At 34.4% G+C, this 17,914-nt stretch overlaps 1 protein-coding gene across 5 annotated transcripts in view; it reads left to right on the top strand.

The window, feature by feature from the left end:
• Positions 1-17,914, top strand: part of ZNF236 (zinc finger protein 236) — a 70,146-nt gene that overhangs the window by 18,738 nt on the left and 33,494 nt on the right. For all 5 annotated transcript variants that reach the window (XM_035318125.1, XM_035318130.1, XM_035318129.1 and 2 more), the window contains exons 5-12: positions 404-528; positions 3,869-4,041; positions 6,115-6,261; positions 8,168-8,239; positions 11,574-11,777; positions 13,175-13,403; positions 14,649-14,921; positions 16,902-17,105. In XM_035318125.1, coding sequence (XP_035174016.1) covers positions 404-528; positions 3,869-4,041; positions 6,115-6,261; positions 8,168-8,239; positions 11,574-11,777; positions 13,175-13,403; positions 14,649-14,921; positions 16,902-17,105 — 1,427 coding nt within the window. The remainder of the gene's footprint in view (positions 1-403; positions 529-3,868; positions 4,042-6,114; positions 6,262-8,167; positions 8,240-11,573; positions 11,778-13,174; positions 13,404-14,648; positions 14,922-16,901; positions 17,106-17,914) is intronic.

Genomic DNA, 17,914 nt, shown 5'->3' with positions numbered 1-17,914 from the left:
TGTGCTCATGAGATACTCAAACGTAGTTGAGAACAAAAATTTTGCTGTGTTCAAGGAACAGAAATGAATTTGCAGTGTTGAAAGTTCCTACCAAGACAGTACATTTGAAGTCTCTCTATACTTCTAGCAGAATTTACAATGAAATTGTCTCCTATAGGATGTATCAATTTTATTACAGAAAAACTATAAAATTATTGGTGATGTTATGTAGGTAACATAAAAGTGCTCCAACTGTTTCCATTGTTCTTTCACTTCTAAAGAACTTTTTAAAACTAATACAGCCGATGGTATATATATGTTCATGAAACTAAAGGTATATGTTAAAAAAATGATGCAGTAAAATAAATTTCTTCAAAATAATGCTTAATATTAGCATTAAAAAGATACATTTTTTAAATGACAGGGTATCAAATACCAGATCTTATAACAGAAACATTGACAGAAGTGGATTTACCTATTCCTGTCCTCACTGTGGAAAGACCTTCCAAAAACCAAGTCAGTTAACTCGACATGTGAGAATACACACAGGTAAGACTGTGAAAGCAACTATTTTACAAAATTCTATTACCCCTTGAAATGTTAAATACTTTTCTCTCTGTTGGGATGTGAAACACTGTTACGATGTTACCTGTTGGTTTAAAACACCCTTTACGTAATTCCTTTGATTAGGAAAATTTATATGCTTAAGATTTTTTTAAAACTGTTTCTAATGGTACACATCTGGAAATGTTAAGTACTTCGTAGGCCTTGTTTGTTACAGAATGCCACTTAGTTCTTATAGTTTCAGAGGGCCATGAAATTTGAATCTCTCGATCAGGGCTTGTCTGTTACTCTAAATAAGATCTTGCATATTCTACAGAATAGATTCTAAAATGTTAAATCACAAAACTAGTAGAAATACGTGAGAATAAATAGTAAATTAGTGGCATTGCTTTTGTTTTTATATAAATTTATTTAAAGTTAAACCAGTATTTTTTCTGACGTACTGTAACTGCCACGTTCAGGATGTCCAAGGTGAATGTAGGAGGTGATAAGACTGTACTTTGGATATTTAAAGAAGAGTACAAGAGTGATCAATTTTGCAGAATTAATAGCAGGTGGTTTGGGCTAAATTAGTTTTTAAAAAAATGTATATTTGTTTAATCCTTAAACAATAGAAATAACTGAAAGTGGTGTATGAAATTAATACAAAAGTTTAGGAGGAAGTGTACAGAGAACTGTAAGAATAATTAAGTTTTAACCAGCCATATATAATTCAGGATGAGATTAGCTTTAAATAAAGTATTGAAGGTGCTCCGATGATGTGCAATTTATATGTATTTTCCATTCTGTGAATAAATTGCTGCTTCTCTAGTTTTTAGCTAATTATGGTAGTAAATTATATAATTGCCCAGTTCTTTTTGTATTAGCATTGTTCTCAGACCGTGATATCATGAGTCATCATGTGCAGGAATGACAGCTTACAAAGAGAAGTAAAAATTCCCTTGGAATTCCACTGTGTGACCTTTTCATAGGAACATGCAAGTTTTACAGATTTTAGTTATGATGCCGTGTCACAAGAGGTCACCCTTGTACCTGCTTTAAAAGTTGCCTCAAAATATCCAAAATAATATAATAATATCCAAAAAAGTCATTGAAAAGTAATTTTCTTATTTTAGAGTCTAGTTTCTTTGATACGTTATTTTAGCTATTTGGATCAGAATTAAGCAAAATTATAGTTGGTTGAGGACACAATTTGTAAAGCTTTAATAGGTTCAAGAACACTTGTAGTTCTCTTGAAGAATAACAAGACGTTTGTCTGTTGGGGAAACCAGAGACAAAAAAAACAGTCCCAATCTACACATGACAGTATGTCATTTCAAGTTTCAAGTAGCTAGGAAATACTCATTTAAGATACGAATTACATTATTACTTTAAATCCCCAGCCAGTCTGTCTGGCATCCAATTACTTGAGGCACTCTGCAATATATGGGAGAATTTAGAATATGTACATCTTTAATTTTGGAAAGAGTATGTCCGTGGTGCATATACAGTACTATGCTACTATCATAATTGCATTACTTTTTGTTGATAGCTATTAAACTAAAACACTTTTCACCCTGCATGGTGGTGGTGGGGTGAAGTCTCAAATTTTGAAATTCCCATATTAAAATCAGAGTAATGCCCCCCCCCGCACCACACACATACTAATCGGTATTTTACTGTTATGCTTGAGAGTTACATGTATTGCACATTTCCACACTAGAATTAAGATATAGTTTGTATAATGAAAGCTACTTAAATAGAACTTAAATAGAAGCAATTATTCTGTGTGTCCACTAGTACTTACTAGTGGTAACTAAATATTTTACTTAGGAAATCCCAATATGAGTTTTGACACTGTTTTGAGAAGCTTTGAATGTGTTCCTGAATTTAATCTGTATTAAAAAATGCATACTAAAACCCGCAGACCTTAAAACATCTTCAAAACCCAAATGCAGCAGAACAGTTCCTTAAGATTTGATGCTATGATATTCTTGTAACCTGTTTCTGAAAATGCCTACCTTCACTGCAAACAATGTGAGCTTAATTAAGAAATAATTGAGAATGAATTAAGAATTAATCTCATTAAATTAGTTGTTAAACTACAGTTATTAATATAATTAGAAGTAATACAAAAACACTGATTGAAATTGTTTTATTGTGTATAATATTTAGCAAATACTAGTGCTTATTCCTGTAGCAGATGCATAGCCTGTACTGGCTTTGATATAGAAATGTTCAAAAGCAAAGTATTAAATTTTCTCAGGGTCCTGGAGTTACCACCACAAAACTGCTTCATTAAAAAATATATGTATGTATATATTAATACTCAATTCACAGTGGAGATTTCCAGTACTCAGTTGAGACACAAAGTTATAAGAAACTGAATTTTGTGCTTGATGTCTGTTGAATACATGCAGCTTTGTAATGTGTTATTGTAGTTCTGTTACTTTTCATCACTTAAGATTTGTGTTTTTTTTTTTTGGGGGGGGGTGGGGTGTGGAGGGGAAGGAGGGTTAATCAATGTGCAAATAACTGTAGCTATCTACAATATTGAGAACACTAAAATCAGGGAATAGTGACAGATTTTTGAAACAATATTGCCCAGGATTTTCTTTAATGTTCAATAATAATATGAGGTTCTTGAAAAAGAACATTCAAAGTTATAGTTCTTGAGTGGGGCTGTACAGTATCCCAAATAATAAGAATATTATTTTATTGCACCTTTTTGGATAGGTGGTTGTTAATACTCATTGTAGGGCAGGAACCTTTTGCAGTGTTGTTGCATGGCTTTGATTTTAAGTTAAATAAGAGGTTAGATTTTTGAGCATTATTTATTACTTTCTGTGCCCCCCTTAATCCTCCTGCTTGTTTGTGTCCATGCAGGTGTATATGTTTAAAATGATTTGGTGTAAAGGAATGGCCAATGATTTTTTTTTTGCCTTTTTTCTCTCCTTTGTTTTTTTCTCTCCTTTTTTTTTTCTCTCTTTATTTTCCTCCTCTGGTGCTTTTGCATAGTAACTTTTTAGATCCACAGGTTGAGTGAAGCTGTTATAAATATTTTTTTTGCAGGTTTCATTTAATTTACACGCTTTAATAATCACCTAGGTCATAGCTTTGTGAAAAAGTTTCAAATCTTTGTCTAGATACTAGGATTAGCGTTTGAAGTAAAGTCATTGTCAAAACACCTAATAATTTGTTTCTGTTCTCATCCATGTGCATACATCTATCTACATGCAATAATTTATTCTAGTGATAGAATTTTCATTTCAGATATGGGAAACTGCTAACATTTATTTAAAGCCTTTTACCCCACAGCTGCCTTTTCCCCCCCTTCCCCCTTTAGGTGAAAGACCTTTTAAATGTAGTGAATGTGGAAAAGCCTTTAACCAGAAGGGGGCATTGCAGACCCATATGATCAAGCACACTGGTGAAAAACCCCATGCTTGTGCCTTTTGTCCTGCTGCCTTTTCTCAGAAAGGCAATCTTCAGTCCCACATACAGAGAGTTCATTCAGAGGTAAATGCAATTATTCATAAAGTGGTTGGTGCTAATATACTGCTTATTGGTGTTTAAGCTTTCATTTTCAGTATTTAAAATGTACTGTTTTCTATTTCTATGTGCACTAGTGCTTTCTTCAGCCAATATAGATTTTCTGCTGTAGTATAGATTCCAGTTTGTTGGTTTTTACCAGCAAATTCAGCTTGCTTAAAGTAGCTTCATTTGAATAAATGGATGCTTAGGATAATTACCAAGGCCGTCATTTACCATTGTCTTTTTGGTACATTGAAAGATTAAAACGTTGTTTCCTTTAATACCTAAAAATGCTACTTACCCCTCAGTATTGAGAGAATGAGGTCTGGAATCGGGTGAAAGTAAGCCAAATACAGCAAAGTAGAAAAGGAGAAATTTAAAGCCCAAACAGCAAGTTACTATTTCTGATATAAAGCACAGTTGGTAATTGTCTTTGAAGAATGCATCTTGCAGCCTTTCTCAGAAGCTTTGCAGTTACAGCCAAAAAAAAAAAAAAAGAAATTAAACAAAAAAACACAAAACTTGGACCTCTTCATGATATATTTTTTAATGCTGATATTTTTGTCTTTGTGACAGATAATTGTTAAGATACCTAAGGTACTGATACAATATTGTCTTCTGAGCAGCACTGGCTATGCAACTTTGTTCAGTAATTATTGCACTGACTTCAGTGATTTGTGGTTTGAAATACCCATAGAAAGATACCTGGGTTTGATTTTGAAGGTATAAAGTGACAGCTTTTTTTTGTCTTCTTGCTGCATGCAGGCTGCCCTTTCCACTCTTAATCTCAGAGTTAGGAGAAAGAATTACATTCTCACTTCCAAGTTTTGTGTTACAATGGCAGATTTTATTTATCTGATTTTTTTATTTTTATAAGGAACCTTCTAGTATTATAGTTTCTTATTTTTAGGATTCAATCCTTCACAGAATGTTTTGTGTTACTCCTGGTTATATTAAATCACGTTTACACTTCATATGGATTCATGTGACTCGTCTTCCTTATTTACAACTTCCTATATATGATATAGGGATATCATGTGTATTTTATATTGCTATATAAAATAACTGCATCAGCATTAATTTCATGATTTGCATGGATTTTTTTAGTATTAAGAGTTTTGAGGTATCAAGCCAAATATATTTTTCATTTTTGTTAGTATTTCATTAGTTGATAACTGGCAATAAGACATTTCAGAAAGAGGTAAAGCATAATGTCAGAAAATAGAATTCCATATTACATTGTAAGCATAAGAGCATATTTTTGTTTGAAGACTTTGTTGTCCCCTACATATCTGAAAGTACTGCACTGGATCTTACTGCTATGTGATAAACTGAGGAGGGGGAGGTGAGATGTGAGCATGGTTAGATGTGGTTAGCACATTTAGTTGTCTCAACTACCTCATGTCCTCTCAACCCCTCGTCCTGGAGGTCTCAAACAAGTTGTTGCTGATCACTTTCTTATCCTATGTGTTCAAATAGTACATTAAGCTTCCCTGTCCTTCACCATTCTTTTGTCATGCAGTCCTTAGTAGCCCAATCTCTCTCACCTTCATTTTACTCTGACCTGAAAAATGGATTTTATTTGTTCTTGGAAACTTATCAGAGATGCTTTTGCAAAAGTAAATATATGAAAACCAAAATCTGAAGATAAATTTATCTGCATTCTTTCCCTTCATTTTTCCCAAGTTCAGCAAGTATTCTGTATGTTGCTACTTTTGCAGGCACAACTTATTTGATAAAGTTGCATTTTGGTTTTGTTTTTGAGTGTGTAATGGTAGGAAATTGTAAGGAAAGAGAGGTCTGAAGCCTGATCAGCCAGATGACATTTGCCTCGCGCTCTGGTGCTTTCCAGCGTTGAGAAGTGGAGATGAGTCATGCGCATAGATTACAGTTGACTTGATACCAGACTGATTCCATAACGGGATATTAGTAACTTGGAGAAATAAACCGTTTTAACTCTCATAATCCCATAATATATTTGTAATACAAATAAATAACGTAAAAGATAATTAGGTAGGTTTAGGAAAAATGTACTTAAACACTTCTGTTTTCCTGAAGGTCAAGAATGGCCCTACGTACAACTGTACAGAATGTAGCTGTGTCTTCAAAAGCTTGGGTAGTTTGAACACACATATCAGCAAGATGCACATGGGTGGTCAACAGAATTCTGCAAGCTCCTCAACAGATGTATCTCATGTTACACCGGTAAGCTTCACTTGGTGTATTATGAAAATTCCCTTAGGAGTTTAATTGGGTCTGTATTTTAATTCCAGTAATTATTCGTGTAACTTTAGTTCTGACCTGTTGAAGGTCCTTTGTCATTTTTTTAGATTTGTCTTTTTGGAATTGATTTACATATCAACGTACACAATGGCACAGTGGAGATTGGTCAAGTAAATGCAAAAAAGGATTTACAGTTTGGGGGCTTAGGAGGAAATACAATGATTTTATTCTACAACTAATTAAAACATAACTCTTGTAGTTACAGATTGCGTAGGAAGGAAAGGTTTTCTTTCTATGTAATGAAACTAATTTGAAAGTTACATTGGAACAATGAAACCTAGATTATTCCAAGTCTAGCGTTAACTCATTTTCATAAATTAATTGTTGATATAATTCTAAACCATACAGAGGAGATTCTTTTGGGTGTTTCTTATAACTTGCTTTCAATGTTAGCTTCTTATTTGGCAAAATCGTAAAGGAAAAATCTTATTAGCTTTATTAGCAACACTGAATGTGTTTTCTTTCATTACTGAAATAAAAGAAAATACTAAGATTCAAAAAATGATTCTGCTTTCATTTGACTATTTTTATAAGCCAATACATATTTACTACATCATAACATATTCTTTGAAGAAAGCTTCTACTTTTTCTGCCTTTCTTCCGCTGTTTTTTACCGTTTCCAACTTGAGTGCTCTGAAGTTCAGTGTATGACAAGTAATATCAGACTTCGAAGAGGGGGGTTAAAATTTAAAGACCCAGGTTCATTATGCAGCTCTGTCTTGTTGACAAGTGTCTAGTAGTATTGTGTGGAGAACCATTTTTCTTTAGATTCCATAAAGCTGCTTTTATATTGCAGATGCTATTTGTCTCCAGGTTAAGTTGGGGGGAGGAAGAAGTAATGCGTCCTATTTACTTGAAAGTACAAATAATCTATACATCTTTTTGTAGATCTTCACATTCACAAATTTTATCTTAAAAGTGGAAGGGAGGATTCCTTCATACCTACCTAATGTTTGCTTTCCCTGGCCAGCTGTGTTTTTCTTGCTTTGTTTGGCTTGATTGAGTATTTTGCATTTGAATTGCATATTGATGTTACAGAAGTTTGTTGCCATTATCTTTGCCTTATGCATCTATCTTTGCTTGCATGAAGGCAATGGAAAATAATATCTCTGCACAATGGTATAAGCAAAACAGAAGAAAAATAATTCATTTTAAAAACAGATGCCAAGAAATTTAATGAGGAAGAACAAAGATGAATGACATCTTAATTGTGTATTAAGAGCATTATTTCCATATTTAACTTTTAATCTGAAATTGCAGATTTATTTATTGCCGTAGAAAGATATGTTCTCTACATTAGATATGTTCTTAAATTAGCACTAGCATTCTTACATTAGAACTGACTTCCTTATCCTGATCGCAACTTGCAGATCTTCTTTAACAACTGTTTTTTTGTATAATACTTTTCCTGTTCAAAAGTTTGTGATTTTTCTTTATTATCTCTTGCTATGCATGTGGGGATGAGCAATGATTATGTCCTAAATACATTCATTCCAAAAGTTGATGTCACCTGTATTGCTGCACTACCAAGGAATGCGTTCTTTTCTGATACATAGGTACATCTTGTAAACTTGCTTACTCTAGGGCTGTTACATGTATTTGCAGTATCAGTCCTTATAGCTCAGGTATGTTGGTTTCTAAAATTTGTGTTTAATGTATATAAACTATGAAGCAACATTGGTGATTCTGTGTGCATTAGTATCTCTCCCATAGTCTCCTTTTATTTCTTCCTAGTCTCCACACTGTGGGAAAAAGAACTGTGGTACTTAAGCTTTTTTTTTTTTTTTTTGTACAAAAGCTTAAAATACTGCTTTCTATTTTTTTGTAGGACTCTGTCACCCAGCCTTTAACAACATCTCCTGCTAATATTTTGCAACCTGTTGATAATAAATGGAAGAATGTAAGTATAGGTTTTTTGTCAAGAATAAAAAGGGGAGGAACTTTACAGAATTTGGTAAACTTCCTGGTGGAAAAATGATACATAGTTGTCTGCTGTGATAAGTTCTTCAGCTAATACATGAAGGCAGACTTATTGGTGATTGCAGGTAGGTACTGTGGATTATGCACCCCTTGAATAGGGTGCATTATTTTCAAATGCTTTCCAACAAAGCATGTTCCAAAGAGGAGCTGATGACCTTTTTGTCAAATTTTGAGTCAAGAGGGTAGTTCTGCCTATTTTATTAGGTTGAATCTGAATGTAGAAATTAGGCTAGGGGACACCCTGACACAGTTCCCTCTACTTGATGCAGAGTGCTGGTTCTTCCCTGGTGGTAGGTGCCAGCTGGGAGCAATGGGTCCCCATTCCCACCTTCTTCAAAGCAGTGTCTGATAGTCTTTCCTTGCAAGTGAGAGAACCATCTCCAATTCCACCCTTAGCCTCAGGCTCTTCAAACTAGTGTCTTCTCAAGAGAATGCCTTGGTAGCTGCTGGGTGCCCAGGCAGTTTGTGTGCAACTTGGCAAAATCAGCTTCACCTTATATGTGGGGAATCTAGGAAATCAAGCAAAGGGAAGTCTGACTTTGTAGTCTAGCAGAGAAGAAACTTGAATTCTTTCCCCTTGCTAGGGTACCTTCTATTTTTAAACTAATAACTATATATTGTAACATATATGGGGATTTTGAGGAAAAGGAGCGTATGGCACCACCTTCAGTACAAAAATGAATCAAAAGCAATTTTCTTACATGCTTTCAAAGTCTCATTCCTTATTGTAAGACATGCTTGTTCCCATGCCATCAGATATGCAATCTGGGCACATCTGGGCAGTTTGGCCCAGAAAAATGGGCCAAATTCAAAAGGACAGACATTTTATTCATAATAATAGGGATTGAAAAGGTTATAATTGATATGTCAGCAAAAAGCGAAATTTTCCTTGCCTGCAAAGATCAATTTGGTCTTTTCATTTTGAGAAGAATCTTTACGTGAAAGTGAAAAGCTTATATGCACTCTGTGTTTCATTCTGGCAATTCTTGCTTTTACCATTTGTCCGTTTATTATGTCCACTATTCATGATCTGTATTGAAAGATACACGAAGAATCACCCATCAAAATTGTTGAACTATATGATGTGTTTTGTTATCAAAGAGATTCAAGGAGCTGTATCTATTTTGCCCATCAGATGAAATATTTAATGATGACTTGGTATTCTGTTTTGCAGAAAAGGGAGAAATCTATAATCTCTGTATTAAAAAGAGAGGGGAAAAAAGACTTGAGGGTTGAAACTAGATAAATTAACACTGTAAAATGACGTAGGGAATTGTAGTGTGGATAATACACTGTTGGAGCAACTCATTGAAGTTTGTTAGCTATAGAAAGTTACCATAATAAATTACTTAATTCAAAAAAAGACTATTCTGTACAGTTACTTCACTTGAGGGAATAATTGACTTAGCGGTGCAGTCTGTGTTAGTTACACAGCCAGATCAGAAAGCCTGTGATCACAAGGTTCACTATTCTAATTGAACAAATGTGGAATCACAAAGTAGTGATATAATACTTCATTTTCTATGCTAGTTTTAAAATTATATATTTAAATATTCTAAGGGGTACCTAGAAAGAGATCTCTGAAACTTTTCATAATGAACAGGTCAGCTTAATGGTAACAAACCTCATATGCATACTTACGTATGTATTTTTCAAAAAAGATAACCTCTGTGAGACTATATGTAAACTGCTGTTTAATACGTGAACACGATGGGTAAATGCATGTAATTTTGAAGATGATGTTGAGCTAATTCCTTCCTTAGCAATTTTTTTTCTTGTGTTAAAACCTGGGAGAATTTTTGTCTAGGCTTCCCTGCATTCTGTTTCATGAAAAAGAGCAGTCTTTTCAAAGAGCTGTTACGGTCCTTAACAACACGCTTTGATTCAGTTCCTGTTTGTTGCAGTGAAAATGTCATATAATGTGTCTTATTTTTTGTAAAATACTTACTGAAATGCTTATAATTTTTTTTTTTAAATTGGAATCTGAAAAGTTTTTCCATCTGTCCTACTGGTGAGGTGAAAAAAGATGAACTAATGATAAAAAAAAAAAAAATTGCAAGCAACAGAGTAACGCTTGCAAGAAAAATGAGAGAAGGGTTAATTTTATATTGTCTCATGCAAAGACGTTAAGAATACTTCATGAAATTCTCAGAACTCAATTGGAAATTGGAATCAAGATGATTTTTCTTCATACATTTCTTTGGAACCATTCTCATGTATGGTGACAGTGTCACTTTAACTGTCCTGTGTAATGTGTCAATATAAAGAAAATCTTGGGGAGTTTTCAGATTGAAAGAAATATTACATGCATGAAGGCTGAGATTGTTCTTTGTCAAAAATGATCTAAAGAATATAGTGTTTTGTATATGCATTTTTGCCTGGAAGTGATTACTTTTGGGGAAGGGAAATATTAAAAGCAAATATCCAGTGTGTTCCAAGAAACAGAATTACAGGGCCAACCACTATGTATGAATACATATTTATTTTTTGCAGTAAAATGATTAAAAGCATTTGTTTCAATAATGGTATACTTGTGCAGTGTGTCTCAAGAAGTCCATAAACAAAAGAGAACTGAATGCCTTTATGATTCTAAAAAGAAATACCAAGATTTTTAAATCTTTTTTTCTTCATTTGTTACTAAGGTAGCTTAAGGATACAGTTATCAAACTGGAACTGAAAAAAAATGATTTCTAGACTAAGATTTTTTTTGAATATTGGAACACAGCTCCATGTATATTTAAACTTTCAGGGTATAAATAGTTCCGTTTAAAGCTCAGAGATTTAGAAGATTAAAAGTTGGAGGTAAACAAGTTAGTAGCTTGTTGTGAAGGGTTTCACTGTAACAACACTAATTATTTAATACAAAAATCTCAACTAGTATTTTTTTCTAAAGGACTTGGTTTAGTTAAACATGAATTACAAAGAAATAACCATGTCAGTGTCCTGTATTTGTTTTGTACTTTTCATGTGGCCTATACATGTGGAATTCAGTAACTGATTCCTGCGTTTTGTAAAACTGGTTGAAGGTTCAGTAATTGCTACAAACGTAATTCAAGATTTAAGCTTACACTTATGCATCTTGAGAAGAACTCCAAAAAAGGGAGTGAGAAGACCTTAAGTGACAGATCTGTGTGAACTAGTCTTATAAAAGTCCTTGTAGTGGACAGTTAACAGATGTTTCAGATAAGGGAGCCTAATAGGTAAGTTCATATATGCATTTCATCTTCCTTTAAATATACTGCTGTATATTTCAGGCCACACATTTCCGGTCTCCGCTTCTTCAGCAGACAGAAAACCAGGTGGCTTCAGCTACTGCTAATCAGGGACAACAGGCTGTAACCGATGTCATCCAGCAGCTCCTTGAGTTATCAGAACCAGGTCCTGTAGAAAATAACCAGCCTCAACAACCTGGTCAGCAGCTCAGCATTGCTGTGGGGATCAATAGAGATATTTTACAGGTAAGAGCTGTGTGTGAAAACATCTTTACATTTCAATGGTTTTTCTAGTTGTTTTTATTTTAGTACAGTTTAGTTTCAGTATTTTCAATGACAGCAATCCTCCTGTATTTTGAAATGACTTATCAGTCAAGAGAGAATTGTAAAGATCTAATGAACAGGAATGGAACGTGCCAGGATACCGTTTTATATAATGTTACAAAAGGAAGGTTACAAAGATTGATTACATGGCCTAGAGGAAAGCTGTGAGCGTACACATTCATTCATGGACATTTTACCCTTTGACTTTTTTTTGTCTGTTGCCTAGAAGCAGATTTTGATATGCCCTTGAGTTATGACTCTTAAAGTGTAGCCATATTTAAGAGGGAAAAATGAGAATGTCTCTGGGCATTTATCGTGATCTAATTAATATGGGCTATTCTGAATTTTTCTCATCTGTGCAAATTCCTTCCTGCGTTGTTTTGTCTAACCCATTATTCTGTCCTTGGTATTGGCAATAGGAAATGCTGAGAAGTATGGAAGAGCTGTAGGGCAGTAGTTCAACTATCTATGCCTTTTTTGCACCCTCCACTGCGTTAAAGACAAACAGGATGGAACAGGGCAGAAAGTGTTTTCTTTAGCATTGGTGGTAGCCTGCTAACCTTTAAGCTATTCCTTATTTCTAACCTTTTAAAAACCACTTGAATTTTTTGGGGAGACCTGAACATTACATGCAGCTCTGTGCAGGTTCACCATGCTACCTGTGCTGTGTTTCTTAATGTCTGGAAGGTTGTGTGTAGCTGCAGCAAATTATAATACAAAATATAACTATTGATAGCTATTAAAAAAAAAACAAAACAAAACAAAAAAAAACAACACATGGGAAGTATGAGCATTTAATACCCTAAAGATATTGTACAAAATAAAAATGTTTTCTTTCCAGTGATCTGCAGTCTTACTGAAATGTGTTTGAGGTCTTTGATCCAGAATCTTCTCATACACAATAGTATCCATGAAAGAGCCTCCACTTCAGTCCCTTCAGGTGTATGTGAAATGGGTGCATTTGCTCGTACCTCAGTCAGAGGGTTATCAATGATACATTAACAGAGACTTTTGAGCTTTTCCATGTCTGTCTTTGATGTAGCATTCTTTTTTTGATTATACCATCTATGGCTTCTCCCTAAGCTGATGGGCTCTTTTGATTGACTCTTTACAGGAAACTATTCTGTTATGTAGTAGGTGTAAGACATAGTTGTGTATTTCTGGCAAATGTTTGATTCTATAGAGACAATTGGCACTTTTCTAAAAGGTAAGTCCTTTAATTATATTTGCATTACATCTTCTAAATGTAAAAGTCTGACAAAAGTTGGTGCAGCTGGAGAACGCTTCTTTCCTAGTCTAAAAGATTTGTTCTCTTCTAGCAAGCTTTAGAGAACAGTGGGTTGTCTTCAATTCCTGTCTCTGCGCATTCTACTGACTGCAGCCAAGCTAAGACTCCTGGGACCCAGGATCAGAACCCAGATGTCCAGACTATCTCAAATCATCAGACTGACTCTAATAATGCAGATCAAGATAAGGAGCAAGAGAGTACAGATAAACTGGATAAAAAAGAAAAAAAGGTTATTAAGAAAAAATCACCATTTTTACCTGGTAATGTTGCCACTGTTTGCTACTTTTTGTGCTGTAAAGACTACAGTATTTTGGCGGATGTTGATAACTTAAAGGAATTTCCTAAAACATTGCAGATCAGTTATAGATGTGGACTTTTTATCTAAAATACAATATTTGCATAAGCTATGATCAATGCAATTTATAGATTTTGTACTAAAAACCTTACGGAGTAGCAATAACTGAAGTTATACTATTAAAGCTTCTGGATTTATATCAGTGGAGTTTTTGGAAAAGGGCAGAAAATAGAAATCTTCACTGTTTCTCCCATCATTCTTCTTTGAGGAGGATTGGGATTTCATGGTGTGTCCCACAGCAGAGGGTTCTTGCAAGCTATCATTTTCCTCATTTGGAAGTGAGGCCTCACAGGGGCACAAGTACAGTGCCGTTGCCTCATACAGATCATCACTGATGTTGCATGTCTAAGTCTGTAATCTGAAACTAGTGATTGAGCTGTAAATTTATGGTCACAACAGTACAGGCTCTACTGGGCTGATGTGAAATTCCAGCGTATCTGCTGAACAGCTCTGCCTTTATACGGGTTGCATTTGGACCAATGATATTACTTGAAAACACACCTGTAACTTTCCTTTCAGTTGTTCACGTCTTGTGTTGCAGCTGTATCTGTATCATAAATTGAACTAGAGATAGAGATAAACGGAGAACAGTGTACTTTGAGCCTGAAAGGGTCCTTAGATGAGAACTGTGAGGGATTCATAGCTTTCTTGAATATGGATAAGAGAGTGCCATATAAAGTACCCTCTCCAGTGACATACTTAAGTATTTAGTACTTAAAATAATTTGTAGGTGTGGTTATGGTTGAGGAGTTATATTTACTGCTAAACAATTTTGTTTTAGATGTGGTAACAGGTACGTTATACTGCATTATACCTACATTTGAAGTGGCATTCAAGCTGCACTGTTTCTTGTTACTCTGTGAAATCAGACATTTCTTAGCTTCATTTTTCTTTCTTCCTTTTCAGCAGCATTAAAATCTTTGAATTTCAACAGGATTTTGTTTGTCTTTCCAGCCCGTCACTACTTTTGTGAAGTAGAATGCATCTGATTGAGATGTTAATTGTCTACAGAGTGTGTTGTAGTGGCATCTGCAGTGTGTTTGTGTTCTTTTTGATTACTTACTATAATGGTGTCAATATAGTGGAACTTATAGAACAAAACTCTTAAAATACTTCAAAAAAATCAATTTGGTTTTGTTTCTTATTTCAGGTTCTATACGTGAAGAAAATGGAATAAGGTGGCATGTTTGTCCATACTGCTCTAAAGAATTTAAAAAACCAAGTGATTTAGTGCGCCACATTCGCATTCATACCCATGAGAAGCCATTCAAGTGTCCCCAGTGTTTCCGCGCATTTGCCGTTAAGAGTACTCTCACAGCACACATAAAAACACATACTGGCATTAAAGCTTTCAAGTGCCAATTTTGTATGAAATGCTTTTCCACCTCAGGGAGTTTAAAAGTTCACATTCGTCTACATACAGGTAGGTCTCAAAAAATGCTGTTGTGTTTTTGATAATGTGGGTGAGGCTTCAAACAAATACATACAATGTGAAGTGCTTAATTATAGGTGTGTCTATCATGCTATTGATATGTACCATAGAATAAATCTCTTTCAGCATCTTAAATGATGAACTTAAAATTTCTGTCTTAGCTCTCTAGTGTTTCCTGGCTTTGAAACTTTGGGCTTATAGAAAAGCTGTGGACATTTAGTTTTCTGATGATGAGTCAGCTGTTGTTCCTTTTTAATATCAATTTATGAATGTATTTGATTATGCTTTCTAGAGAATCATACACTTAGACTTTGAGTTCTAATTTTACGTATTCACAGTAACCTTATCTACTCTGTATCTTTTATTTCCCCTTCTTTACACTCTTCAATAATTTCATTGTATCTCTCAGGATTATTTGTTTACTTTCTATTTTATCTTCTGCAGCAAGGTGTTGCATGGTGTTTTCACCAACGTACCTGTTTTAAATATCTTGTGTTGCATACCCTAAAACTCTTCTCATTTGGTCTTTATTGTTTACATCATCTATGATAGCTTCAAGATCTGTGGCTCAGCTTCTGTCTTCTGCATAGATTAAAATGAATTTTCCACTCTTGATGGACTACTTTGTCATTTTCTACTTTTTCATTCTTTGTTTGTACTGGTAAATAAGCTTTCAGCCAGATACTCATAAGCATGAAACTCTTTCACTTCTGTTTATATATTTTAATTCTGCAATATATGGTTTCTTGCTGACTTCCATCAAAATGTTTGTAGCAAAGTTCTTTTCCTGTATTATTTGTTGGGTATGTGCATTTGGTGTTCAGTGTTTTATAGTCTAACACCTTTAGTCCATTGAAATGTCAGCGTTGTATTCATCTGCAGAGATACAACCTCTTCAAAGTTGGCTTGAAAACTAGGTAATTCCATGTTCATGGAACTCCTATCAGAGATGGACATTTGCTTCTTTCTCTGCGTATCAGGTTAGGGCTTTCAGGGTTAAGTTAAAGGCTCATCTAGCCCTCTGTGCTGTCTCTGTTGAAGAGAAGGCTACGGTAATGCTCCTTAGCAGTGTACAACCAGTTTCCACTAATCTTTTGGAGCTGAGGGTTTTATGAAGCAGGCCACACCATTATGTTAAGCAACACAGTCAATTTTTGTTTCAGGAACTTAGCTAATTGATTTTGAATCCATGTGAACTTACTGCCAGATAGACCATTATGAATTCAAATGTTGAACTATATGTTAAGTGAAGTAACTTCTGTTGTGTTCGGTATTCTGCCCAGTAGTTTCTGAGTTACTGTATTGTGAAGAGCAGCAGTTCATTCTTATTTCTTGCACGTATTTTCCACTGTGATTTTCTTTGTGGCACCTAGTCATGTTTTCTAGTTCTGTAAGTCTGAGATTACCCCTTGAACAAAAGTTGAATGTTCATCAGCTTTGCCTGTCTCTGTAACCTACTAAGTTCTCCAGTATGCATTCCAAGGAGAGCACATGTCCAGAACTGAATATTCCTGTTCAAAATACTACCAGATTCTGCAGTGAGATAGTTGTCCTTTAAAAATTCCCATTGGCATGCTTATTTGGCTGTCATCTAACACTGTTGATATTTCAGAGACAGAGTCAGAATTTCTTGAAACTGTTAAAATGTTCATCTTTTTGGTACTATTAGGTATCATTTGTTCGCTGATTCTTTTTTTCTCACTTTTCTCTGACCTGGTATCTGCAATTTTTTGATAGATTCTGGCACCTTTTGAAAATTGCTGTCTTTTTCCTGTTATAACCATTTAGTAATTTGGCAATTTTATATTTACTGTTGATTGGATTTTATTGATCTTCTCTGAAAACATATTTAACAGTGAATACCTGGATAGAAAACAAAACAGAAAATGCAGAAAAAAACGTGTATACCAAAATAACATTTCTGGGGAAGTAGAAATAAAATCAGAAACTATTTTTTTTTATCTTTTGCAGGTGTTAGGCCTTTTGCTTGTCCTCACTGTGACAAAAAATTTAGAACATCAGGCCACCGGAAAACTCATATAGCTTCACATTTTAAACACACCGAACTAAGAAAGCTGCGACATCAACGTAAACCTGCAAAAGTTCGAGTAGGAAAAACAAGTGTCCCTGTACCAGACATCCCTTTGCAAGAGCCCATACTCATCACTGATTTAGGTAAAGAGTGAGTAAGTCCGCGTTTGCTTGAAAACATGAAATTTGGATTTCACTGGAAAACAAAGGTCACAGTTTAATCAAGCAAACACCATTAGACCTTACTCAGAAAAATGTACTTCTGAGATTAGTCATCAGATAAACTAATACACTTTCGGAGAAGCACTGTGTTTCATAGTTTGCTTGAAACTCTTCTGTGATTTCTGAATTAATAAGTCTTCTATTTACAGAGAAGTTGTATAAGCCTTATAAATAAGTGTATGCAATTTTACCTAATGTTATTTGGACTTTAGTTTAACTACTATAAGACATTTGATATAGAAAAGGTGGCATACAGTCTTAGATTTTTCTTGAGTTGATCGCGTTTATTCTAATTATATGTATTAAATAAGTCAGTGTTACATGATTTTAGTGCATTTGGTATAATTGTGACCTCAGCTAAATTAGTGATATTTCAAGAAAGGGCAGAATAGTATTTGAACATACTATATAGTTATTTTAATTCTGTTGTAGAACAATTGTTACATCATTATGTAAAACCACTTTTTGGAACAAGGTGAGTTGTCTCACAGCTCAATCAAGATATGTTGTCCATTAGAGGTCAATGTAGTGGGCAAGTTATTTACTCTCCATTGTTGTTTGATTCAACAGTCTGCTAACTCCTGCCTTGTCTATGGTATAATCAGCATTATATAGTAGAAATTGGTCATATATTTATCTTAAAATCTTTTAAAATCCACTTGTTTTCATTGCTTCCAAGAACTACTGTATGTGGGAGTAATTGTTTATTTGGTGTCTGTTATAAGACGTAA

The sequence above is a fragment of the Oxyura jamaicensis genome, chromosome 2, assembly GCF_011077185.1.
Source record: "Oxyura jamaicensis isolate SHBP4307 breed ruddy duck chromosome 2, BPBGC_Ojam_1.0, whole genome shotgun sequence".
Lineage (NCBI taxonomy): Eukaryota > Metazoa > Chordata > Aves > Anseriformes > Anatidae > Oxyura > Oxyura jamaicensis.
Note: the sequence above shows the minus strand (reverse complement) of the source record. Positions and strands in the feature narration are given on the sequence as shown.